Consider the following 26,105-nt stretch of genomic DNA (forward strand, 5'->3'; position numbering starts at 1 on the left):
TCGAATGATCCATCCTGAATGGCATTAACAGCTTCAAGATTGTCAGTTTGAATTAAAACCATCTCAAAACCCAAATCTAATATAAGTTTAAACCCATCCAAGATGCCCTAAAGTTCAGCGTCTAACACAGTACAACTTCCCAAATATCTACTGAAACCAAGAATCTAACTTCCATTTCGATCGCACACTAGCCCCCCAACTACAACAAATCCATCATCAATCCTAACTAAATTGTCTGTATTTAAACGCACTCAATTACTTGACAAGGGTGGACTAGCTGTAAGTCTTTGTGTTTTAAATGATAACAACTTGGATACAAAAGCATATTGCTTTGCCCAACTATAAGACACTTTGATGATTGCATTAGTATTCCAAGAGATGCCCTGAAAAGTGAAAAGATTACGATTCTTCCAGATGCGCCAAGAAATAATCCCGAAAAGGCATTTCCAATCAACTCCACCCAAACGAAAGGTTTGCTAATTATATAGGTTTTTTGTCATCCACTTGTGCAAGGATCTAGAGTAAAATCTAGAGAGCCTTCTTGTTGGAATTAGCTGATTCCAAATGTCCCTAGCTGTAGGGCAATCTTTAAAGACATGTAACACATTCTCGAAATCATGCCCATAGATTTCACTACCATTATCGTTTTCTACTCCTCGCCTTACCCTTTCCACATTCGTGAGCAAACATTATTTAAAAGTAAGTCAAATGAATAATCCAACCCTTTGAGAACCTTGAAACTTCCAAGGGAGCTACCAAATAGACTCTTTGAATTCCCTATCCCCTTTCAAAGCTTTTCATAAGAACTTTTTAGGGAAAAGAAACCAGTCGAAGTACCCCCCAAATGATTCTATCATGTCCAGAAGTTGGATGAGGTGACGAAATCCCCACAATCTTACTAATGATCCCTTCAGAAACTCACAGTCGAAAGAAGTCCAAATTCCAATAACCATCATCTATAACCATATCACTAAGTGGACAATCCATATCAAGATTAGAAATAGAAGGAATCTATCTAAACAAATGTCTGACATTTGGAATCCAAGGATCCCGCCAACAATTAGTGTTTCTCCCATTTCCAACAGACCGAAATAAATTCTCATAAATAAGAGGTCATACATTAGTGAGGGACCTCCATAAGAAAGAGCATCACCCTCTCAATAATGTCTCAGGTAAACCACTTAGAACCTCATACTTCGACCGGAAAACACAAACCCAAAAGGCGTTGGAGTCTGACACAATGTTAAAGCCTATCTTCATCATAAAAGAAGTATTATGATCCTTTAATTACTTCAACCCAAGACCTCCATAGGATCTAAATTGGAAAACCGAGTGCCAACTCAACAAGGCCATCTTTTTTTTTGCATTGTTGTAGGATCTTCAGATGAACTGTTTAACCATTTGCTCAATCTCATCACACAATCATTTGGGACCATCATTGAATGTATGAAATAACTCGAAATCGAAAGCAAAACTGACTATGTCAAAGTGGCTCTACCAGCTAAAAAGAACTGTTTGGCATCCTAACTAAAAATTTTACTGTACAACTTATCAACAACAAACAACAAAGTGTTGTTAGTGACCTTATCATGAAAGAGGGAAACTCCTAGATAGGGACCAAGATTCTACACTTCTTGAAAATCGAAGATGTTGCTTATACACCTTCCTAAGTCACATTCCACTACTTTCTAAAAAAATATTTGTTTCGTATGTTAATTTGGTGACCTGAAAACTCACAGAACTTATCCAGAATTCCTTAATAACCCTAGTTCAATGCTCCTCCACTTGACCAAAGAGAATCAGATCATCTACAGAGAAGATATGGGATAGAAGTGGACCTGTTCGAGACAGAAAAATAGGAGACCATCTACCAAAACCAATGGTAAAATGGATACTATGACCTACCCATTCCATGCACAGGATACACAAGTAAGGAAACAATGAACATCCCTGACGAACGCTACTTGTCGCTCGAAATTTCTGAGTTGGAACCGTGTTCCAAAGAATTTGGATAATGGAACTTGAAATAGCTAACATAATGATATTACATAGTAGTTTAGAAATATCTGCAACCTGAAGAAATGTGTCAATGAACTCCCAGCGCACTCAATGATATGCTTTCTCTAGATCAATTTTGATAGTCATTCATCTCCTATTCTTCTACTTACTCATCATGGAGTGGATAGCCCCCTATGAGGTAATAATGTTATCAGTGATATTACTACCTGCAATAAAGTCAGCCTTCTAAGGAGAAATAATCTTCAAAAAGACAACTTTGAACCGATTTGCAACGACCTTCATAACCAGCTTGTAAATGACTGAGCATAGACTTATTGGACGAAAGTGTGAGAAACTTTTAGGATTCTTGACTTTTGGAATAACTACGATAAGCATATTATTTAATTTCAGATTAATGTTGCCTCCTGAGAAGACCCTTGTTAACCCAATCACATATAAAGGCACCAACATGCTCCCACTGACTCTATTAAAACAAAGCATGATACCCATCACTACCTAGAGCCTTCAAAGGTGTAGTATAAAAAAGAGTTGCCATAATTTCCTCATTTGATACTGATTTGCTCAGGAATTGAACCTCCCCATCATCAAGATACAGGAAAACGCCAATAGGTAAATCCCTCATTAGTCCTGGATGCTTGCCATACAACTTCTCATAAAAAAATAACCTCTTCAAGTTTCAGTTCCTCCTTATCTAAAATCCAATCTCCTAGATCATTCTTTAAAACGACAATCTGATTTTTTTCCTCCTCTCTAATGTACGCGTATGGAAAAAATTAGCGTTACAATCCCCTCAAAACAACCAATCACATCTTGCCTTTTATCACCATAAAAGTTTCTCATGATACAAAACACTTTTCAACTCCTCTCTTACCTCTATTTCAACCTGATTTAAATAAACAGAATTCACACAATCCAGCACTTTCTGAATATTATTAAGCTTCTGAATCATTTATTTCTTATGAGTACTAATGTAACTATACACCTCTGTATTCCATTTTCTAACCTGATCTGTAAATTCAGAGTGCACCATTGACATGCTCCTAGAGACTTTCCATGTTTCCTTGACAAAGATAGAAAAGGTTGGATGCTTAACCCAACCTGCTAAGAATCTAAAACCACACCCCCTTGAAGGGCGAAATTCTAGCATATGAGATAAACATGCAGGTCTGTGATCTGACTTAAGTCTTGGAAAATGAGTCACCATTGAGTGAGGAAAGGAAAAATTATATATATCATTACAAATAACTCTATCTAATTTCTCAAACACCCCTAATCTATTCCAAGTAAAATGTGGCCCTGTAAAGCCCAAATCATGTAACTCAATCAAACCCATAAAATAATCGAAAATGGAACACCTTCTCTCGATGGCCCGCCTCCCTCTCTTTTTGCTAGAAGAGAGGATAGCATTAAAAATCTCCAATCGCCAACCACAGAGTCCCATCCATAGGAACAACACTTTTCAAAGATCCCTAGAGTTGTCTCCGTTTTCGACTATCAAGACTACTATAAACAAAGGTAACAAGAAAAGGCTACCTATAAGTGTTTCCCGAAACCTTGATTAAAATGAACTAAAGATGGCTTTTGAGAACCTCAACATAAGCCAAATCTCTTCACCCAACCCAAATACCACCCGAAAAACCTATTACCTTTATATGGTGAGAAAATAGAAATCCAAGTTTAGCAATAATTGAATCTAATTTACCACCACTGACCCTCGTTTCCAAAAGACCAATCAAATCAGGCCTATGTTCCCTGTTATACTTATGGAAAATACGTGGGAACTTAGAGTTAGCATAACTTTGACAATTCCAAAAGAAAATAGTAAAACTCATAAAAGACATAAGGTAACGAAAAAGAAACGACTGCTAATGAGCAGAAGGGAATCCAACACCACCATCTTGCCCATTAACATTTCATTCAGCCTTATCAGCTTCTAGCTCAACTTGGGAACCAATGAGGCTTGCCATAGAATTCATATTTTTCGGTAAAGGAACTCGAGAATTTTTAGTTATTTTTAAGCAACCCCCACAATCGCAAATAGTTCTATTAATGGGCTTTCCAATTCGACTACTCCCTTATTTACCCCCAAACCACGCCTTTTAGAAGCTAATTGGAATTTACCATGGCCAATCGAACCTTTCTTAAGAATGGCTTTAGTGAAATTAGGGTCATCATTTTCTTTAAAGAAAACCATTGAATTCTGTTTGGGATCAAAAATTCCAGAATTCAATTCTACCACAGATTTAATAGGACCTTCGACCATGGGGTTAAAATACAAAGAGGTGTTCCCAAATCCTTCCCTTCAATCGCTTTATTTATCACCAACAAAAAAAAGGTCAGAACACCACTAATTTTGGGAGTAACCTGATCTATAACCACTGGTTCCCCCAAAGCCCAGCCAAAAGAAGTGAAGGAAGGATTTACTGGGGGGTGAATAACAACTTTTAAACTTGACCCGAAGTCCTAACCCAATTGCCCATCTAACATCACCAAAGCTGGCCCAATATTTTCCAAACCAGACCCATTCTTTACCAAGGCCATATTCACATTAGGCTCTCCAGGCCCATTCTTACCCACTTGGCCCACTACCTTAGTAACTTCAGTCTTTTCACACAACGGCTCAACTCACGGCCCTACCTCCTTACCTCGTAATTTCTTTAAAAATTGATATTGTTGAAACCTAATCCCTGATATATCCACTTGCATCTCACTTGCCCCAACATTTCCATTGTCTATCAAAGACAAAACATCAAACCTAGATCTTGTCAATCCCTTAGCCATGATATTTACTTTTTGAATTCGAGTACCTTTTTTGTTACACCTAGATTTATGCTCAATGATCATCCATGGACCGAATGGCCCCTCTGTCTCCATCGAAGTTGATCCCTCAGTCATTGAAACATGATCCATCTCCTTTCCACCAGAGAGATTCAAGTCTGCTACTGCAGAGGGACACAAACCTTTAACGTGCCTATAGCGACCACATGAGAAGCAAACCACCAATAAGGACTCGAACTCCACCCACTGAACTCTACCATTGACCAAAACTTATAAGGTGAGCTGGTTCTTTAGATCTACATACATTGCCATTCTAGCAAACCGACCCCTCGTTCCGTTTACCAACCAAGCTTCCAATCTCCTTCAAGACCCGTCGCTTGGATAGGAAACCCAATAGCCTAGGAAAGTAGATCCATACCATAACCATGCTTGGAAAGGGCTGCAATAGATTAAAATCCACCGTCCACAGCTGGATAGTGAGATAATGCCTGAACACCATCCATGGCCCCTGGGTCAGCACCATATCATAATCTTCCTTATTTTGAAATGTGACCAAAAAATATCCATTCTCCACAACCATAAGATGGAATGATTGAGAAGGCTTTTAGAGATTACAAATTCGATTGTGTAGCACAACATCACCTATATTCCACCCTAATAATTTCACCATTATCTCCATATCTTTTACTAGCAACTGTTAAATTCGTTCAGAGAAATCAATAACCAGAATCCCATTAATGGTGGACTGCAAAATGTCTCCCTTCGTAAAAACAAAATCTTCCTTATCAATAATATCATAATCCATGGAAAAGCCATAGATCCAACAGTTCCCCCTTCCAACAATTTATCCTTCCAAGAAATTCTTGGCGCCGGAACCAAATCCACTACCATATTCACATCAGAGTCTACCTTCGCCTCTTTAAAGTAGACTTTCTTTGTGTTACGATCCTCATTAAAATAGTCACCACCACCCCTTCCATTATCAGACGAAATCAAGTTCATCGTTTTAGGAATCTTATTTTTTTTATTTAGCACCTTATCTTTTTTATTAATTGAGGTATTAAAATAGGACAAATAAAATTAAAGTACCAAAATAAAAAATAATATAATTTAATGGCTAAATCATAATTTTGTACCTAACTCAATTTGATGATGTAGTCCTATACTTTTAATATTGGGCTAGAATTTACAAGCGGGTAAAATATAAAGAATAATTTTATTAAAATTAAAATAGAAGAGCAAATCAACAAGTAAAATTTTGATATATTCATTATTACATGATTAAAAATAAGTAAAAGATAAAATAATAAAATGAAATTATCAAATGATTAGTGTTGAGAAAATAGAAGAAAACTACTTAATAAATAAATCACAAGGAGAGTGACATAACTAACCCTATCAATATCTAAACTGAGTTATAAGGTTGCTGTCCATATCCTCTCTTTTATTTATTTAATTCGCACATGCTAAAACAAGTCTATTACTACGACCAACCAATTTCCTTCTTTACCTTCAATTTCAAGGGTCTATTTTTTCTTATTTAATTATTAATTGTTTGTTGGTGTGTGGATGAGATCGTGAACAAACCATACTTATGAGATTGACAAATGACATCTCAATTTCATCCCCTCCTAAATTTATTATTATATTAATTAAATTTATATAAAATATACAAAAAAAATATCAGCGTTGTAATAATTTGTTCACTTTTAAATTTGATAGGGATTTAATTACTTCTATTTTTTTTAAGAGAGACCAATTTACTCAATATAAAATTTGAAAGAGACCGGAAAAGCCCTTTTACCTATTCTCTTATATGCGAGCATTTTACACTTAGTTCAATTGAAATTTTTGCTTCATCAATCATTACAAACAATATTCACAAAAATAGAGCGACGGCATAATAGTAGTGTTAGAACTGTGTGATCCAAATTCCTATTAAATAAATAATACAGTGGTGGGCTTAAGGACGAGGGCCGAAACTCCTTATAGAACTACACTTCTTTTATTTGACATTGATTAGAATAAGGTTCTTCAACCTTTAAATTGATGTAGTCGGAACTCCTCTTGTATCATTTGAATTCGACATTAGTGAATTTTCTTCTCATCTGTCCGTGGTTTTTTCCCTAAAGGATTTTCACGTAAAAATATGTGTTTTTGTTTTCCTTTCTTATTGTTTTGCCATCCTTCTATTTTCATTATCAACGTTAGTTTTAACAAGTAGAAAAGAAAAAGAAATCGATTCATCATCTTTGTAGTTAGGTTAAGAAAAAACCTTTGGATATAATACAAGAATACAATAAAGGCTGCCTTACAAACATTGATTAGTAGAATTATTTTTTATTCCTTGCTCTTTTTTCTATATCTAATATTATCTCATGTCACGTTGAGGTACTGCAGAAGAAAAATTACAAAATCCGATCCAGTTTATCGTAATTGATTAGTTAATATGATAGTTAACGATATTCTAAAACACGAAAAAAAATCATTGGCTTATCAAATTATATATTGAGCAGCATTCTCTCATCTATTTTTCTTTTAAATTTTCATAACATTTTATGCTTCGATTGGTAGGACCTAGAAGTATTATTTGTTTCCATGTATTTTATGATTTTAATACATGAATTAACAATAAATTAATTTTTAGCAATTTTAATCGTTTTCAATAAAAAGGAAGAAAACTTTTACTATTTTCTCGATCACTTTTACCTCTTTTATTTTCATTCTAAGCACATTGACCATTCACATTAAAAAACTTCCCACATGTTTGCCCCTTTTAACTTGTAGTGAAAATTTCAATTTGGCCCTTGTATGATAGTGAAATTCCCACTTTGATCCCTATATAATAATGAAAATTTCACTTTAGCTCTTAATATATTTGCATTTGATTGACTAAAATGGCCACGCAATATCTTTTTTTAACGAAAATGGTCGAAGAACTAAAATGATGGACAAAAATGAAAGTAAAGTAGACAAAGTGATGGAAAAAATAATAAAAAGTTTAAAGTGAAAATTTTATTATTATAGAGGAGCCAAAATGATTTATAAAAATAAAATAAATAGAAAAAGTGAATTTCATAATTGATTATAATAGATGAAAAATGGGGTTAATTTACCTAAATAATATAAAAAATTAAATATTGAAATAGGTTGTCAACTGGATTATATACGAAAATGGTATGTTTTTTTGAGTCGCGCCTATTAGACAGGTGCAACCATTTTTTATATTAAAATATTTTTTACTTTAAATAAAATATTATTATTTTATTTTTATTAAAATATTTAAATATATATACATGTCAAAATATAGTCAACGAGTCAAAATACGGGTTAAAAATACCCAATACCAGTTGCGCCTAATAGGTAGGCGCCACTGCCTCCCCCTTTGCCCCTCTGCCCTGCACAAAAACATCTTTTTGTTATTAATTATTAATTATAAATTGTTTATGTTTAGTGTTTATGGTTTTGGGTTAATATTTTGTATGAATGTAATTTTTTTATTTTTTATAATTATTTTAAAATTAATTTGTTAGTAATTTAAGATTATGTTATAAATTGTTGTGTTTGTAATTATTTTAAAATTAATTTATTAGTAATTTAGGATTATGTTATAAATTGTTGTGTTTAGTTTAGTATTTGGTGAGTTTTAGTAATGTAAAATTATTTTGTTAAATATTTTGTTAGTAATTTATTAAAAATTGTTGTGTTTTGTGAGTTTTAGTAATGTAAATTTAAAAAAAAAATAATTTTATAATTATTTTGTTCAACCAATCGTGCTTGTCAGATAGGCTCCACCAGTCGCACCTGTCAGATAGGCTCCACCTACCCCATACCATTTTCGTATCCCTACACGGGTCATATACTAATCCGAGAAAAAAAATACAAGTAGTGGCGCCTATGAGAAAGGTGCCGCCAATAAAATAATATCAAAAAAATATTTTAATATAAAAAGTGGTTGCGCCTGTCAGATAGGTGCGACCTAAAAAATATACCATTTTCGTGACAACCTATTTCAGTATTAAAATTTTTTAAAGTTATTTAAGTAAATTAACCGAAATGGGGAAATAGAGAAGGGAGATTTGAGTAAAATTGGGTGGGTGAGCATCGATAGATTCTTTTTGACGTATGACAGGGTTTTGTAAGAAAATAATAAAAAGAGAGAGAAAGACAATTGACACTAACCTTTTGGTCCATAAGTCTTATTGAATTTTTTTAAGACTTTCTTTTTGTCCGTTAAAAGGAATTAATTAGCTTTTTCTAAAGTTCCAACTATTAATTGTACCTTTTTATGAAGTATATTCACACACGTATTTTTTCTCTTTTCTTACCTCTAATCTAATCATTTTCATCTTTCCATTCTTTTTTTATTTATGTTTTCTTCTATTTTATAAAAATAAATAGAGGAAAAATGGCGTAATAATTTTTTAGTCTTCCAGTTTTACAAAAAAGTCATGTTAGCCCTCCATTCAATTTCTTCCTCTCTTTTAATTATTAAATTTATATTGTTTGTCAAATTATTCTAAAATGAATAGAAAAATTAATATTTATTAACTTTGTCGGCGCGACACACACGTGGATGCCACATCAATAATTAATTAACTTTTAAAAGTTTTAAAAATTCAAAAAAAAATTTAAAATAAGAATTATTAAAAAGTTATAAAAATATATAATTTTTTAAACATTTTTAAATTTTTAAAAAGTCAATTAATTCCTAACGTGGCAATTCACGTGTATATCACGTCAGCAAAGTTAATAGACGTTGACTTTTCAATTTATTTAGTGGTGATTTGATGAATAATAAAATTTCAAAAGCTAAAGAAAAAGAACAAAAAGAAGAGGAAGAAAATGTTTTTCTTTCTTTATACGTTGTACGAAATATGAAAAGACAAGAAGAGAAAATAATGATAAAAGGCTTCATATAACATTAGGTACTTAAACTTGACATCATTAATTTTTTTTTGTAAATCGTTAGTGTAATATTTTGAAATATATAAAAAGATCGTTGTAATATTAAACCTAAATTTAATAAAATAATAATAAATATAGAAGTTATTTGTGCACAAGGTACTTTGTTTAATGCCATTTAGTTGCTTGTTTAACGTAAGTATGGGTGAAATTAAGTAAAATAATATGAAAAATAGAAGCTTTGGATAACTATAATCACGTTTCTCCATTGATTCGTTCATGATTGTATCTGGAAAGAAGAAAATTGAGAACAAAAGTGTGAAAACCATTACACTCAATTATTGTCTCTGTTTGACAAATTATGGAAAGGTAAGATTTTATAATCAGTAATTGGGTAACAATATTCCTTATCATAATTTCAAACTTGTAGTAGTATTAGGGCATTGTCAACCAAGGTTACAAACTTTATCATTTTGAAATTTATTTTTTATTTTTATATTTCAATTTTAAAATTTAATTTTAATTATTAGTATTGTTAAATTTGTTGATATGATATTTCATGGGTAAGGGTTTTACTCTAAAATAAAAATAAAATTCTTTTTGACTCTTTATAATTTATAAAATTTTAAAATGGTAATAATAAAATTGCACTTTATCCCTCAAAGGATAAAAAAGTTGATTCATTCCTTTAAAAATATAAAAATAGAGGCTATTAAAATAGTAAAATTATTTTTTCGATCATAAAAATATACAATTTAATTTCGATTATCCTAAAAGTTTCATGTTCAAATTTCCCTTATGTATAAATTTTATTTGTTCATCATGCTTTACTATTTATTTGATATAGAAAACATATACATAGGATAAAAGAAAGGTAATAACATGCGTGCACGCATGCAACGAAAAGCTTTCACTCAAATGCAAATATTACCTCACAACACCAAGTTTCAATAACAATCATGTGCTTCGATTAATGAAGATTTATGCTTCTAATTTCGTTTTAAATATACTACTAAAACAGCTAATGAAACTAAATAAAAAGGGGAAAAAATATTTTGGTTTGGGGAAAAGAAAAGAAGACAAAAATCAAAGTGGAAATTGAAGGTAGGGCCGAAACAGAGAGAAAAAATCCGACAAACCACTTGAACTTCATAGGAAAACTGACGGCTATTCCATATATGTACAAATGGCTAATACGTGTAACCAGTTCATATTTTTGAATGAATAAATATTCGTTCGTACCTAGGAATCTGGGTTTATCCTCTACCACTTATGCTGATATTTCTCACACTACATCCCAAAATTACGTTTACAAAACAAATTTAATTTTAAAAATTGATTATCCGCGTCATTCAAATCTAAATCCATTTTTTTTTAAAATTATTACATTTGCCCATAAGCTTTGAGTTGAGTTCACTTCCCATAGGCGCAGGGAATCAGTCAGAAAAAAAAAAAAGGGGAAATCGTAGAACCTGAAAAACATGACGCCCATCCGGCTGCCTAAAAATCTATTTTATTTTATATTTTTGTACTAACAAAAAGATGTCTCTTCCCACTACGCGCGTCGTAAAGCGCGTGTCCCATATCCGCTTTAGTCAGTGAAGAGTGTGGACAAGAAGAAGATGGATAAACATGACCAGCACGCACATTGTCACACTTTTTTTTCTTCTTCTGATTTAATATAATTATTAATTAAAAACAATTTTTTTTTAAAAAGTAAGAAAGAAAAAGATTCATATCAGCTGGAGAGAACTTCTGCCGCCCCTTTTTCCACATTTTGGGCAGTAACTTTTCTGCATTTATTTTACAATTTATCTTCTTATTTCTGCTTTTTCATTTCACAAATTCATGGAAATTGGAACCTTAGCATCTAAGTTTTTACTCCATATTTATTTATTTATTTATGGTTAAAAAAGAAAAGAAAATATATACAACTTTTGTGACTGGAAGTTCTTCCCCACTTTTCTCTTCCTTATTGGCCAAATTTACTTCAAATTCGCCTTCTCACATTTCTCTAAAACTTTCTGCCTCTTCTTCTTCCAAGTGAGTTCTTCGTTGCTTCTTTTCCTCATTTTTTCTTTTTCTTTTTTGAAAAGATTTCAAGTATACTGATATGAGTGCATATATGTTTAGATATAGTCTTGTGTTCGGTTTTAGCTCTTTTATGCAGTGGATAAGAATTGAATTTACTTTTAAAAAAAAAAATTTTTTTAAGTAGTTTTGTTTTTTAAGATCATTCTGAGTTTTTAGATCACTGACTTCTTCTCTCTATTTTTTTTTTGCTGTTTTGTTTTTCAGATTGGAAGTTTCTTGTTTTGTGATTAATGGTGTGAAGATTTGGAATATAGACGGATATTTTTGGAGTTTTGTTTAGAGATCAATGAGTAGTAAGAGATCTGGTATGGAATGGAAGAATTTAAACATCTTTTTGGGATTTTTGCTGATCTATGCAGCTAGGATTTCGTTTGGACTCACCAATCCTAGTGATGGTAATGCTAATCTTGCAGCATTTTTATTTCTTTTTAGTTTAATTTGTTTGGTTACTGAGAAAATGTGGGAAAGTGGAGGAAAATGGAAGATGGGGAGCTTGAGATATATCACTGTCTAAAGCTGGAGAAACAGGCGTAGTTCGTTTGACTAAGTCAAATAGCTTAATGCTGAACAAATTTTGATTTCATAAGATTTTGTTCTCTTTAGTTTTTCCTTTTATTCTCTTCTGGCATGAAACTGTTAGCTGGGATTTTCCTCTTCAAATTTTCGAGGAGATTATCCATGGGTTCGCTTTAGCATTTTTTGATGCTTTAATGTTTGTGGTTTTGGTTCATTCCAATTCTTATGATGCTTTCTACTTATCATGTGGAGCTATGTATCTAATTGCCTGCATTGCTTTGCTCCTATTAGTTGCTGCGATTAATAGCTTATATGCTGCATTGGGCTCTCCCCTTCTCCCTGGATGGATTGCTTCCGGCGGAGACCCCTGTGCTGAAGCATGGCAAGGCGTACAATGTAATGGTTCGGACATAATGAGCATGTGGGATGCCCCTTCTGTGACTCTTTAGTTTAATAATAGTTCTCCAGCATTGCCAATATTCACTTCTCTAATGTGATGGTCCGGTTTTTACAGAGTTCTAAATGGTGCTAATTTGGGTGGACAACTGGGTGACAACCTTGGAATGTTTGCTTCTATTAAGGCAATGTAAGTGGTTTTCTTTTCTCTCTCCTCTTACAAACCAATTTCTGTGCCCACATCTGTCACTGAACAACATTTTGTTATCATATTATTGTCTCGACTAGAGTGACGGGCACCTCAGAAAGTGATCGTTGTTATTTGTAGCCTTTTACAGTTGGGACTTCTGCTGCATTTTGGTTTGTATCGATGTCAAATGATGGGGGATTTGTAGGAAGTTTGAATGTATGAGTTTTAAACTTGTTAAATACTAAGTTGATGTCCTTGAACATAAGATCTCATATTGAGGACTTTACCTAAGCATTTTAAACAATCTTACCGTGCTTGATACATACAACTATTAATGCATTGAGCAATCAGTTAATCAGCTGCTAAGTGAGTGAAAATTGTGCTCTAGCTATGCATGGCAAATAAGGGGGAGGTGGGAAGTATCACTTCTTCGTGTTACTACAATATGATATAACATTAGATGATACTATTTCTTTCTGATATGTTGAGACAGTATAATTGATTTTTTTTAATTTTTCATGTTTCAGAGATTTGAGCAACAACCAGATCGGGGGAAATATTCCATCCAATTTGCCTGTTACCATGCAAAACTTGTATGAATTATTCTCACACTGACTTCATATCTTTTCATCTTGTAGCAACTTCATAATACTCTTTAAATTTGGCAGTTTTCTTTCAGCCAATCAGTTCAGTGGAAGCATCCCGGATTCACTATCTTCTTTGACCATGTTGACAGACATGTAAGTAGTTGCTTTTATATTGTTTGAGATAATGCCTCCCTGGTCTTACTTCGAAACAGAACTTATTCGGCCTTTTGTACTTTTTGTGCTGTCAGGTCATTGAATAACAATAATTTGAGTGGAGAGATACCAGATGCCTTTCAATCGCTTTCTGGATTGATCAATCTGTAGGTCCCAGATTTCAATTTAATTGTTAACTTCCAGGTTCTTTTCGTAGTTGATTCATAGTTGGAGTATTGTTTCATCATAGGGATTTGTCCAACAACAAATTGAGTGGATCTCTGCCACCATCAATGGAAAATTTGTCTAGTCTAACTACCCTGTGAGTTCTCTTCCTTTCTGAATGGCAATTTTAACTGTATGAACAAAAAAGCTGATTGTCTCAGTTGGCAGACGTTTGCAGGCCAATCAGCTGTCTGGGACGCTAGATGTTCTACAAGATCTTCCCCTAAGAGATTTGTACTCTTCTCTACCATGCCATTTGCATCTTTTAGAATGAAAAAAAAAAAAATCAACCATAATTCTTTTACATTTCAGGAACTTGTTCTGAATGGTTTTAGAAGATTCCGGGAGGAATCTTGGCTAACGTCTCAACTTTTTTCATTCTGTTCTGGACAGGAACATAGAAAATAATCTTTTCAATGGACCCATTCCTGAGAAGATGCTGAGCATCCCAAGCTTCAAGTGAGTCCTGTACTGTCATTACCTTTGAAGAGCTTGATCTTTAGTTTCAATTTTAAGCAAGCACACATCATTAAGGTTTCATGGTGTTTGATGCTCATCCGATGCCATAGATGCTGTTATTAGATATGCTTGAAGCTTCTCTTAATATTGAGAAATACCAATAAGATCAATCATTTTGTCAAATTGGTTAAAATCTGGATATGGATTTAGGCACCTCGGGCAATTTTCCTTTTGACTTTTGAATTTTTTTAAAATGTTTTAGGTACGAGGTATAATCAAATATTAAAGAACTAGGCATATTTATTTCAAATATGGCACTCATTCATATCCAAATAATATAAATGCCTCCAAAATTTTTTTATAGCATTCGAACTAAATATGATCTTCATTTTTGATGAATCTTCATCCACTTTGTTTTTAAAATCTTTTTCGAGTATACTGTTTGTATGCTTAATTTCTTTCTGTTGCGATTATGTTTGTTTACATTGAAATTCTCTTCACAGAAACGATGGAAATCCATTTAATTCCACTGTTGCTCCTTTGCCTGGTCCTACATCACCATTAGCACCACCGCATGCGCCACCACATTCTGTAGTTCCAGCTTCTGGTCAAACACCAACATCTGATCAAACACCAGGGAAACATGCTGATGGGCCTTCTGCATCGGAGGGATCTAATTCTAGTCAGAAAAAGAATTTCTTAACTACTAAAAGGGTGGTGTGGATATCAATTGCAAGTGTTTTGTTGTTTATAATATTAGCTTTAGCACTTCTGCTTTTTATGCCCAAGTGTAGCAGGGGAAGGGAAGAGGCTGGTGGGATTTTCAAACGGCATCAAGTAGGTGCATATAGAGGAAACAGAGAGAACATTGTTGGGGATGCGCCCTTAACCACCACAGCCAGTCAAACAGAGAAAGGTGAGTGACTTTGCTTTTACTCCAATTTCAGTTTAGATAATAGATTGTTTGTTGTTGTTATGAGGTTTCAATCACTTAAGCAATAATGTTTTTAAAACTTCATGAACAGGCCCAAAAGATGCAGCTATGAGACCAGTTGGGGGTAATGAAACAGAGAGGGGAAGAATGGGGGATATTGCAAAGCTACCGAACAAGGAAGAGAGATATGTTGAAAGGATAGGCACGACGCCAAAGAGATTTGACCATGAGATAGACATGAGTGGCTACGATGTGATGTTGATGGAGCCCCCTCGTCCACCTCCTCCTCCGCCTCCGCCTCCCCCACCTCCGCCCCCTCCACCTCCTCCGGCACTTGCTGAGAAGGTCATTTTGAAACCCATTGTGCCTAATGAAGTAACTGCAGGGCCTTCTGCCAAAACACCAAAGCCATCTACATTTGCGAGGTCGTTCACCATTGCAGCCCTTCAACAATATACAAATAGCTTTTCTCAAGAAAATCTTTTGGGGGGTGGCATGCTTGGAAGTGTCTATAGGGCAGAACTTCCGGATGGAAAGGTATAATTGTTAGTTCTAGATAGATTTGATTTCATTAGAATCAGGGTCCCTTTGCTTTAATTGTTTTTCTCTGAGTGCCTGTGTCATTGCATCATAGGCTTGCTAAGAAAAAAAAGAGAAAGAAATGCTAAGCCAAATAGACCTTTTGAATTAGCTGAGCTGGTAACTACATATCTTAGCAATCATAACCTACTGCTTGTCAGTTCTAGAATTTATAATTCCAACTTTCCTCCCTCCCTCCTTCCTTTGCTTCGCCCCTTATATGCATCTGTATACATTCACTTGGGCATGGTGCCATGGCATAAAGTAGACGTTGTAGATGTTATATATGTATTGTGTAGCGTCAGACTGATGCATGATCTTGTTGGATGCATTTGTAGTTACTTGCAGTCAAGAAACTGGAGAAGAGAGTTGCAAGCCAGCAGAAGGATGATGAATTTATTGAACTGGTGGAAAATATTGATCGTATCCAGCATGTAAATGTTGTCAGGCTAATGGGTTATTGTGCAGAGCATGGTCAAAAGCTTTTGATCTATGAGTATTGCAGCAATGGATCGCTGCAGGATGCGCTGCACTCTGATGATGAGTTTAAAAAGCTGCTTTCATGGAATACCCGTATCCGGATGGCTCTTGGAGCTGCTAGAGCCTTAGAGTAAGTCATCTGGCATTGTTTCTTCTCTATTCTAGTAGTTTCAGCTTGAGACTTTCAATTGGTTGCTTCTTGGTTGGAATCTTTGTTTAAGTAGATCAGGTGTAATCAGTTACATTATACAAATGCTTGAGCATGATGAGGAGTTATGTTATGAAATTGAATCTGGTTAGAGCTCACTGCTTTTGTTTATAAAGACTAAAGTGTAAAACAGTAAATCTAAATTAATGGGTGTAAACTAAAGATAACTATGAACAGGTCAAAAGGAAGCAGTGAAAAACTGCAGATGGTAGGTTTTGTGATGAATCTCCTCTTCTTTACTGCAAAAGGCCTTTCTGCTCCAAGTTGCTTTTTGCTGGACTGGAAAAATTGTATTTCTAGCTACTTGCAGTCTAGAAACTGGAGAAGAATAAAAGATGCACGTGCATTTCTTAGATCTACAGATTGACATAACTAAACAGATATAGATTCATGGTTTCTTCCCCCTCAAGATACCGAGACACAAACACACTTCTTTTTTATTACTATTATGTTTTTTTTTAGGGGGGGGGGGAGAGGAGGTGGTGTTAATTTTCTTTAATCATTTCCCTAACTTTTTTGCGTTGAAATGCACACCATTTCAGTCCTGATTTTCTTGTTTTATCTGAAAAGGTACATGCATGAGGCTTGCCAGCCACCTGTAATTCACAGAAATTTCCAGTCTGCCAATGTTCTCCTTGATGATGATCTCGATGTGCGTGTCTCTGATTGTGGTTTGGCTCCATTAATAGCATCAGGTTCTGTAAGTCAGGTAGGTTTAAAGCTTGTCATCATCTTTTTATTCCTTTTTAAAGCTTCTCTACGGTTTTCATATTTTTATTAAGACTGTTTGCACAAGTTAGTGTCTTACAATTAATCAGTTTAACGAAAAGAAAAAGAAAAGTTGGTAAAGATGAAAATTTTCTAGGAAGCATAAGTTTTGGGTAAACTAATTTATGTGACTCGTAGTATCACTAAACAGAATAGTGAATGTGTAACATCAATTCCTCTTCTTTATTTCTTCATAAACAAATCATATACCCTTGTTACCTTTTGGTGTAGAGAGAAAATTTGGAGGTTGCAATTGTCTGGTGCCGCTATGATACCAGCACCAAGAAGAGGTATTCTGGCCTTTTCTGGTATGATAAATTATTCAGAGGAAGTCCTAGATATTTCTATATCTGGGAGAGGAAACTGACCTGTTCACTCACCTACTAGTATAAGCATAAAAAAAGAGTGGCTGACCTTTCCACTCTTATTTGTTTGCCTAAAGCTTGTTTAAGCAGCGGCAACAGTGATCTACCCCAAGCTAATTTTTTTTGGGAAATTTGTACAAATGCCATTGGTATCCTATAAGCTTTGTTGTTGATGTAGCATAAACTGATAGTGTTAGCATTATCACTGATGCAGTAATAAGTAGGTCACTTAAGGGCATAATTATATTTCTTTCTTCTTTTTTTCCTTTGTGGGCTAGGAAAAGTAATGCGATCAACCATGTAGGGAAGATATTCTATACATTTCTGTTTTTTTGGCTTGATCTTTGGAAAATATTGAAATTAAATCCTTATTGCTGATTTTCGTACTCTTCCATTGTAAGATCATTTTGTTGGGGGCAGCTACATAACTCTTTTATGGTAATTTTGCTGGCAATTCTAAATTGTTCCACTTTCAGTTGTCAGGACAACTACAATCAATTTATGGTTATGGAGCGCCAGAATTTGAGTCTGGAATTTATACTTCTCAGAGTGATGTTTACAGTTTTGGGGTGTTTATGTTGGAACTCTTAACTGGCAGGAAATCTCATGACAGGTAAATGGTGAACCTTATTACAGTTAGATAGTTATGTGTCCACTTCAATGATCTGATTAACTTTGTCGAAAATGTTATTCAGGACAAGGAGTAGAGGAGAACAATTTCTAGTGAGATGGGCAATCCCACAGCTCCATGATATTGAAGCATTATCTAGGATGGTTGACCCTTCTCTCAATGGAGAATATCCTGCTAAAGCGTTGTCACGGTTTGCTGATATCATTTCTCGGTGTGTCCAGGTGAGAATTGCCTTGTTAATATGCTATTATACTTGTGTGCATATACGAATACTTATGACTATATGCTATATAAGCATATGTATTTAGGAATGTGTCTCCCTTCCCCCATACTATGAGTAGAATTTCTAATTTCTCGTCTAACCGCAAATTCAATTTCAATTTGCAGTCTGAACCAGAATTCAGGCCACCAATGTCTGAAGTGGTTCAAGACCTATTGGACATCATACGCAGGGAGCGTCCGAGTAATGAATCAATTGGAGACTGACTTGTGTTAGGCAATACACCTGATGAATTAGTTTAGGATCCGAAGTCACAGGGATTTGATCCATCAGATGTTGTGAAAACACATCCATTGTAAAGAGGCAGCAGCGCGAAATTTTACATCTGAAGCTCTTGCACAAGGTTTGGCGGTCATTCAGTAAGAACCTCACCGCTGTGACTAGGAACAGTCTGAATTTTCAGGTCTGTTAATTTGTGATCATTCTGTTGTTCATTAAATCATGTAACAAAGTCTTGGCTATGGCATAAATATGCTAACCATTTGTTTCATGATAACTATTATTTTGTTACTAATGATTCATTATGATTATGTTCCCATTTCATTTGTTTTTCTTCCTTTGAATGGATCATTGATGTGTACAACATATGAACATATATTCCTGAATAGATTGTGTGTTTTTTTATTTGAAACATAGATATTCAGAACCTTTGCTTTTATAAGATGGAAGGGAGGGGAAAACTGAAACTAAATGATTTGATAAATTACAAATTTTATTAAACAAAATTATAATCTTAAGCTATTTTATAACAACTAATAAAATAATAAATAACAAAAATGAGGATAAATATTAAACTAATAAAAATTTATCTCCGCAGGTAAAAGACCAAGAGATCCTAATCAATTTATCAGTGCTATCTACGAATCTCTCTTGCGGCAAATAAAGCTTGATTTGGTTGGGCTCTGTTTGCCTGCATGGTCATTCAACTCTGTCAATGGAGCTTTCTGTGATTCTAAATCTTCAAGGGCACTTTCTGATCAACAGCAGAGATAAAAAAATGTATAATGGAAGTTGTTTGATCAAATACATTCGCAACTTCACGAACTTTGAACTAGTTTAGAAAATTGACTCAACGCTGTTTTGTTCTCACCATTTTATACACACAAAACTGTTACCTGCAAGATATATCCGTATCAACCACATCGATATAAGAACTCATGTTACCGGTAGTCTCAACCCAGCTGGTGCCCCTAATCTTCTTCACTCCTCTGTCTTCCATTAGCTGCCTAACCTTTAGAGCATCATTCCACCGTCCAATTGCTCTGTATACATTAGCTAGGAGAACATAGTTCATATGATGGTTAGGTTCCAGTTCAATCATTTTCTTAGCAATACGCTCAGCATTACTGGAACTTGTACTGGTTGTGCAAGCCCCAAGAAGTACGGCCCAAAGGGATGAATCATCTCTAAACTCTGCACTCTCTATCAAGTTTTCAGCTTCTTCCAGTAACCCAGCACGGCCTAAGAGGTTAACCATACAGTTGTAATGTTCAATTCCAGGTTTAATCCCATATTCCCTGGTCATTAAGTTAAAATATTTTCGGCCTTGATGCACCAAGCCAGAATGACTGCAAGCAAAAAGAACTCCAATAAAACTAATATAATCAGGCTTAATGCCTTCCTTGATCATCTCATAAAATATACTTAGAGATTCCCCACCTCTTCCATTCTGAGCAAACCCATAAATCATCGAGTTCCATGTTATCAGATTTCTATTGGACATCTGCACGAAGATGCGATGTGCAAAATCGATACAGCCACATTTTGCATAAAGATCAACTAAGGCTGACTCTACGATAACATCTCTCCAACCACCCCGTCTCACATACTGGCAGTGAACTTCTTTCCCTAGTCTTACAGCGGCTAAACCTGCACATGCACGGAGTATAGTTCCGAAACAATAGAGATCGGATACATCCATTTCCCTGAATATTCTAATAACAGATTCGTAGTCTTTATTCTGACAGTAAACACCAAGCAATGCAGACCAAGAAACCGAATTCCTTTTCGACATCCTATCAAAAATACGCTGAGACTCATCAATCAACCCACACTTTCCATACATGTCAAGAAGACTGCTCTCGACCACCACATTTCCACAAAGTCCACAGGTAATGACCTTAGCATGCACTTGCTTCCCTTGCCTCAACCTCCCTAAATTCCCACAAGCTGTCAATACTGTTCCAAATGTAAATCCATCAGGGATCAACCCATGATTCCTTTGCATCAAATAAAAGAAATGCAATGCTTCCTTATACAAATCATTCCTCGTGAGAGAAGAAATAATAGAAGTCCAACAAATAGCATCCGGCTCAGGCAATTCATCGAACAACTGACACGCTTCTTTCAACTGCCAAATCCTCCCATAAAAATCAATCAACCCGCACAGAATTACACTATTCGAATCAAAACCACGTTTCGTAATCACCCCGTGCAAGCACCATCCCAGCCTCAACTTCCCAAGAACGGAACACACCTTGATTATAGCAGATAAGGTGAAGGCATTTGGCTCAACTCCCAAACCCAGCATTTCCGAAAACATTTCAAGGGAACACTCAGGTTTACCCGCTTTAATATACCCCGAAACCATTGAAGTCCACGATATGACATCTTTCACAAACAACCCATCAAAAACTCTCCGAGTTTCTCTAAAATCAGGACCCAACTTAAAATACAGAGCAAGTAAACTATTACCTACAAAACGATCCGTGTCGAGGCCAGATTTAATGACGTGTGCATGGAATTGAACCCCAAGAGGAAAAGCTTGAACATTTGTGCAAGTTTGCAAGAGGGAAGCGTACAGAAATCGTTTATTGGAAGAGGAGGTTAGGGTAGGAACATGTAGGGTGTTAAGGAGGTGGATGGCAGGGACAAGTTGAGCTGACCTGCAGAAATGGAGGATTTGGAAATATTTGTCTGATGGGTGTTTGACGGAGTTGTTGGGGTTAAAAGAAGCCAAAGAGCAGCAATGGCGTTTAACGAAGAAGAGCTTCATCAAACTGATTTATGAATGAAATGTGGTTCCCTTATGCTGCTAGCTTCAAATGTACTCTGAATTGATTTTTCTGTTTCAATCAAGGCATCCTCTGCAATAAAGATATTAAAAATGTATCGATACTTTCTGAAATAACTTACAAATTTATTTGAAGGGTTAATGACAAATTTTGCACATATTTTATCAAAATAATCCTAACTGTATTTTGAGCTTTATTTTATCATCAAATTTTGTTATTTTTCTCAAATTGTTTTTGTAAGAGATTTGATGAACGTATCGGATGATGGATGATGTGAAATATTTCTGATGAGATATAATTTATTATTAAGGTAGCTCAATAAAATAATTATACGTGGAGAATAATAAATGTAATTATTAAGATGCATGAAAATAACTCTTAATTTAAAGAAAACAAACGTGATTATTTAAAAAAGTTTCAAAATGAATGCATACATTTGTTTACTAAGGGTTTCAAAAGATAATTAATAAATTAAACTGAAAATACTGAATATGTGCATTTATTTTGACATATTTATTTAGATAATTACGTTTATTTTCTTTATATTAAGAGTTATTTTTAACTTCATGAATTATTTATTTTATTATTTTCACATGTAATTATTTTATTAGGTTATCTAAGTAATAAATTACATCTCATTAAAAATATTTCACATATGAAATTTCAATACTTTCACCATATTGGTTAAAAAAATTCAGAAAAAATATTAATAGCAAAAAAAACTCAAAAATACAATTAGGACTATTTTGATAAAACATGTAAATATTTTTATTTTAACAATTTTAACGTTTTCATTCTTAACAAGCATTATGAACAAACACGTATTGTAATTAATCATTTATTTTCAATAAAATATTTAGTTAAAATTAATGTATAAGTAAACCAAAATTTAATTAAAATAAATAAAATACATAAATTTTAATTTAAAAACCATCATAAACAAATATCAAATTGTATCCATAGGTATGAATTGATACATAATTTAAATTGCTTCGCCTTCATCATTTTATATTTTCAAAATTAAATTCAAGAGTAAAATAAAAAGAATGTAATTAATAAATTTAAAGTGTATGTAATAGAAATATATTAACATATATTTTATTTTATTTTATTAAAAAATTAGATGGACGAATGAGGTGAAGGAAAATGATATGGCCTCAACCTAATCGCTCCACTTCCTTCCTCACACCTATTTATTGCGACCCACCTCTCCCCATATTTTCCTTCTCTATACGTGTACGGTCAACATTCAGATGCCGCACACGTGTCTTAAATCTAAAGGGGTACTTAAACATCGAGCAACTATTTCCCTCGATGTAATGGTCAGAATCAGACACCCAAAGTTGCTCGGCTTTTAACACCCCCGCCTATATATATATCTGCCCCCTCAGACTCGCCAATACAAATAATTGTCCTCTCTCTCCTTCCTTTTTTAAAAGCTAAGTGCTGTATATAACTGTTTAAGGGTACTGAGTGGTTCAACTCGGAGGTTCACAGCCTTGGGCTAGTCAAGTTGAAAAAGAAGAAGAAAAATCATGGTATGTTTCTGTTTTCTGGTTGATCAGACAAAGAAAGTGAGCAAAAGTAAGCCGGCGGCAGGGTTTTGCTCGAGGTGTGGCGGAGGGGCAAGTGTAGCTGATATGAAAACGTGTACAAGGTTTTGCTACGTGCCGTTTTACTGGAAATCGTGGAAGGCAATTATATGCACTTTTTGTGGAGCCATTCTTCGATCTTACCGTTGAATTCATGGAATACTTGTGTTTTCTGCAACTTTTGTTTTTACTATTTTTGCAAGGTCTAAGTTGGAGATGAACTTCATTCTTTCATAATTAGATCAAAGGAGAGCGGTGTCCTCCTCCTTTATCATCCGCAGTTAACAAAGCTTTTATCTATATAAACATAGCACTAGCAATATATTAAAACAGATTGATCTGAGATCTGATGGATGAGCTTATGAGTCATCGTTTCCAATGATTGGCTGAAAAGGACTTTATTGTTACAGATTTGTACTTTGAACTGTAAATGTAAGTAAAAGGTTTTCTTTTGCCCTATTAGCTACTGTTCTAAAATCGCGTTTCATAAATGTTTCGTTTACGTCAAAAAGGTGGGCAGTTAGTGGGTATAAGCTGTGTGCATTTTATGTAGAAACGTATGAATTATGAAACATAAACTAGTAATCTATTTTCTACAAATTTGCAAAGATAATTAATGATTTAATTTGTTGGGAAAAAAAACATATAGAACGTTTATTAAGTGAGAGGTGAAGAATTTGTGACATCGCTGCGGACCATGTACGTATGATATGGACTGTTGTGGTTAGGTATTGTCCCTAAACCTGTATGACTATGTTCTTGCCTTTTGTACATAGGAAGGATATTTGGCTATAAACAAATATGCAATACAACTAGCTAGGGTCGCTAAAACGTAAGGTTTCGATCACAGGAAAAGGCAAGTTGATTAAGTGGATGGACAACCGACCATGATGCCCTTCCATGTTGGGAACTGAACTGATGAAAGGCATAATGGTTAAGTCTCATTGGCTAAGCATTTGGTAGAATATAATTTCACAGGTCAAAAAACCATTAAATAGAAAGGCAAAGGTGCATGAATGTATAGCTGTTGGTTAGGAAGTTAAGTCACACACCACAGAAGCTAGCTCACACTTTTCTATCTATGTAAACAAAAATTGTACTTGGGGTTAAAGAGTTGAAGACATTAATATCACAGGGGTGTTGCACAGAATTAAATAAGGTGCATATGGAAAGAAACACAATGGTATAAAGGGCGTTTTCGATCGCTTTCCTTTTTCTTGCTGGGAATGACCTTTTTGCTGTTTGGCTTTGTTAATATACACGACAAACTAGCAGTCCATACTAAATTTTGTTAATAATTTACAGCTTTCAACATTTTATGGTCCCCCGGCTTAATAAGGTTACTTCTCCTCTGATTTTACCATCCCTCACAAATGCTATTTAAAGGTTGTTCAGATGCGATTTTTAATAAAATAAGTAATATTTGATGCATAATGATTAGTTAATAATAAGATAGTATTGTTAAAAAAAACTGAAAATAAATATTATTAATTTTATTTAACCTAATTAAATATTAAATATTATTATTTTATTTTTCTTTTGGATTTAAGATTTTGATTTTCAAATGTTTTTGAATTTATTTTTTAATAATTGTAATTTATATTTATTTTTAAAATAACATTATTTATATTTATTTTTAAATCCTTATTTTACGGTAATGATAAACACTAAATGATTTGTTTGGATTCTTGGATGAAGATAGTATAATGAATAAAGAAGGAAGCAATGATTCTAATAGAACATCCGAAGATTGCACTCTCAAGATGTTGGTGATGAGTTTCCTAATTGCTTCATTCTATTAGAATCATTGCAATGAATAAAGAAGGAAGCAATGATGCAAAATGACCATATTTGAATTTGGAATCAAGCCCAATCAGTGAATGCATTTTTCAACAATTGATTCATTGTTCCACTTTTATCAGAATCATGCCAAATTGAAAAGGTTTAGCATAGTGAAGAGTTTGGTGTATAAAAAGGGTGGTGAAGTCCCCAAATATGCCCTCTTATCTTGTGATAAATATGATAAATCTCGTCGTAATAGGAGTAGCAGAGAAATAGTTGTTTTGCAAAAGTCAATATTGTATTAGATGATGATGGGTAACTAGAGTACTCACAAACCATTGTCATGAACTTTTTCTTCACATGTTTAGGCTTATGTTTGCACATAGGCATGTGTTGAGTCAATTAAAGAAAAACTTTGAGGCAGATGATATGGAAAACATTCAAATTGTTAGGAACATTAATGGTCAAAGTTCAATAAAGCTGTTCAAATGAAATGCAATGTTTAGCTGAGGATTGTAGAAGTTAATTTTATTCATGCTAGCCTATCCTCCTTAGGTGTGCTTTGGTTTAACACAAAAATGTTGGGACATTTGGGTAGTTGTTCGTAATGTGGGTATCTACCATGGGAGACATTCATCATTATTGCATTTTGACAAACTCATGTAGATGTAGAATCCACCAAAAATAAAACTCCTACGCCTAAAACAAAATTTAAATTTGGCAGTTAGGAAAGTAGAGTCGATCCTACATGATTGGTCTAACTAGTTTTGAGATTCCTTACAACTAGAGCATCTTATGGGTAATTCCATGCCTGTGACTTCTGCAATATTGCGTAAAACAAGAAAGAGGAAGTTTAAAGTATACGAAAATAAATAAATAAAATTGAAACACCACTAAAACAAAAGGTAAAGAGCAAATTTGAAAATAAAGTAGAATAAACCAATTTAATAAAAACTCCAGGCTCGGGTACGGTGTCAGTTTCAATTTCGAAATTGATTATAGATTATGAATGTCTTTTTTAATATATGATAAATCGATTAAAGTGATCGAGGAACAACTTCAAACCACTAATCATTTCCTACTTGTAAATTAATTGCAGAAGTAGCCTAACAATTAACCCTTGTCAAATAAACAACCTTAAGAGCAGCTC

At 34.2% G+C, this 26,105-nt stretch overlaps 3 protein-coding genes across 5 annotated transcripts; 2 read left to right on the forward strand and 1 right to left on the reverse strand.

The window, feature by feature from the left end:
• Positions 1-11,508: 11,508 nt before the first annotated feature.
• LOC105794898 (protein STRUBBELIG-RECEPTOR FAMILY 3) lies at positions 11,509-19,730 on the forward strand. 3 transcript variants are annotated; one of them, XR_001134152.2, is made up of 18 exons: positions 11,509-11,745; positions 12,001-12,191; positions 12,604-12,733; positions 12,827-12,898; positions 13,426-13,491; positions 13,567-13,638; positions 13,734-13,805; positions 13,889-13,960; positions 14,032-14,097; positions 14,257-14,322; positions 14,826-15,238; positions 15,348-15,793; positions 16,174-16,445; positions 17,094-17,232; positions 18,133-18,269; positions 18,352-18,508; positions 18,675-18,970; positions 19,385-19,730. XR_001134152.2 is itself a non-coding variant. In XM_012624278.2 (17 exons), exons 2-17 carry the CDS (start codon positions 12,083-12,085, stop codon positions 18,771-18,773), a joined length of 2,388 nt encoding a protein of 795 aa, XP_012479732.1. In that variant the 5' UTR covers positions 11,509-11,745; positions 12,001-12,082; the 3' UTR covers positions 18,774-19,110. The 3 variants fall into 3 exon arrangements, 2 of the variants coding, with proteins under 2 accessions (XP_012479732.1, XP_052484540.1); XM_012624278.2 differs by lacking the exon at positions 19,385-19,730 and having other exon boundaries at positions 18,675-19,110; XM_052628580.1 differs by lacking the exons at positions 11,509-11,745; positions 19,385-19,730 and having other exon boundaries at positions 12,041-12,191; positions 12,604-12,708; positions 18,675-19,110.
• On the reverse strand, positions 19,262-21,715 carry LOC105794899 (pentatricopeptide repeat-containing protein At1g03540). Its single transcript, XM_012624283.2, has one exon. The coding sequence runs from the start codon at positions 21,560-21,562 to the stop codon at positions 19,679-19,681; it is 1,884 nt and encodes a 627-aa protein (XP_012479737.1). The 5' UTR covers positions 21,563-21,715; the 3' UTR covers positions 19,262-19,678.
• A 1,273-nt stretch (positions 21,716-22,988) lies between these two features.
• On the forward strand, positions 22,989-23,632 carry LOC105794900 (uncharacterized). Its single transcript, XM_012624284.2, has one exon. It carries the CDS (start codon positions 23,117-23,119, stop codon positions 23,321-23,323), a length of 207 nt encoding a protein of 68 aa, XP_012479738.1. The 5' UTR covers positions 22,989-23,116; the 3' UTR covers positions 23,324-23,632.
• Positions 23,633-26,105: the final 2,473 nt, after the last annotated feature.

Source organism: Gossypium raimondii, chromosome 3, assembly GCF_025698545.1.
Source record: "Gossypium raimondii isolate GPD5lz chromosome 3, ASM2569854v1, whole genome shotgun sequence".
NCBI lineage: Eukaryota > Viridiplantae > Streptophyta > Magnoliopsida > Malvales > Malvaceae > Gossypium > Gossypium raimondii.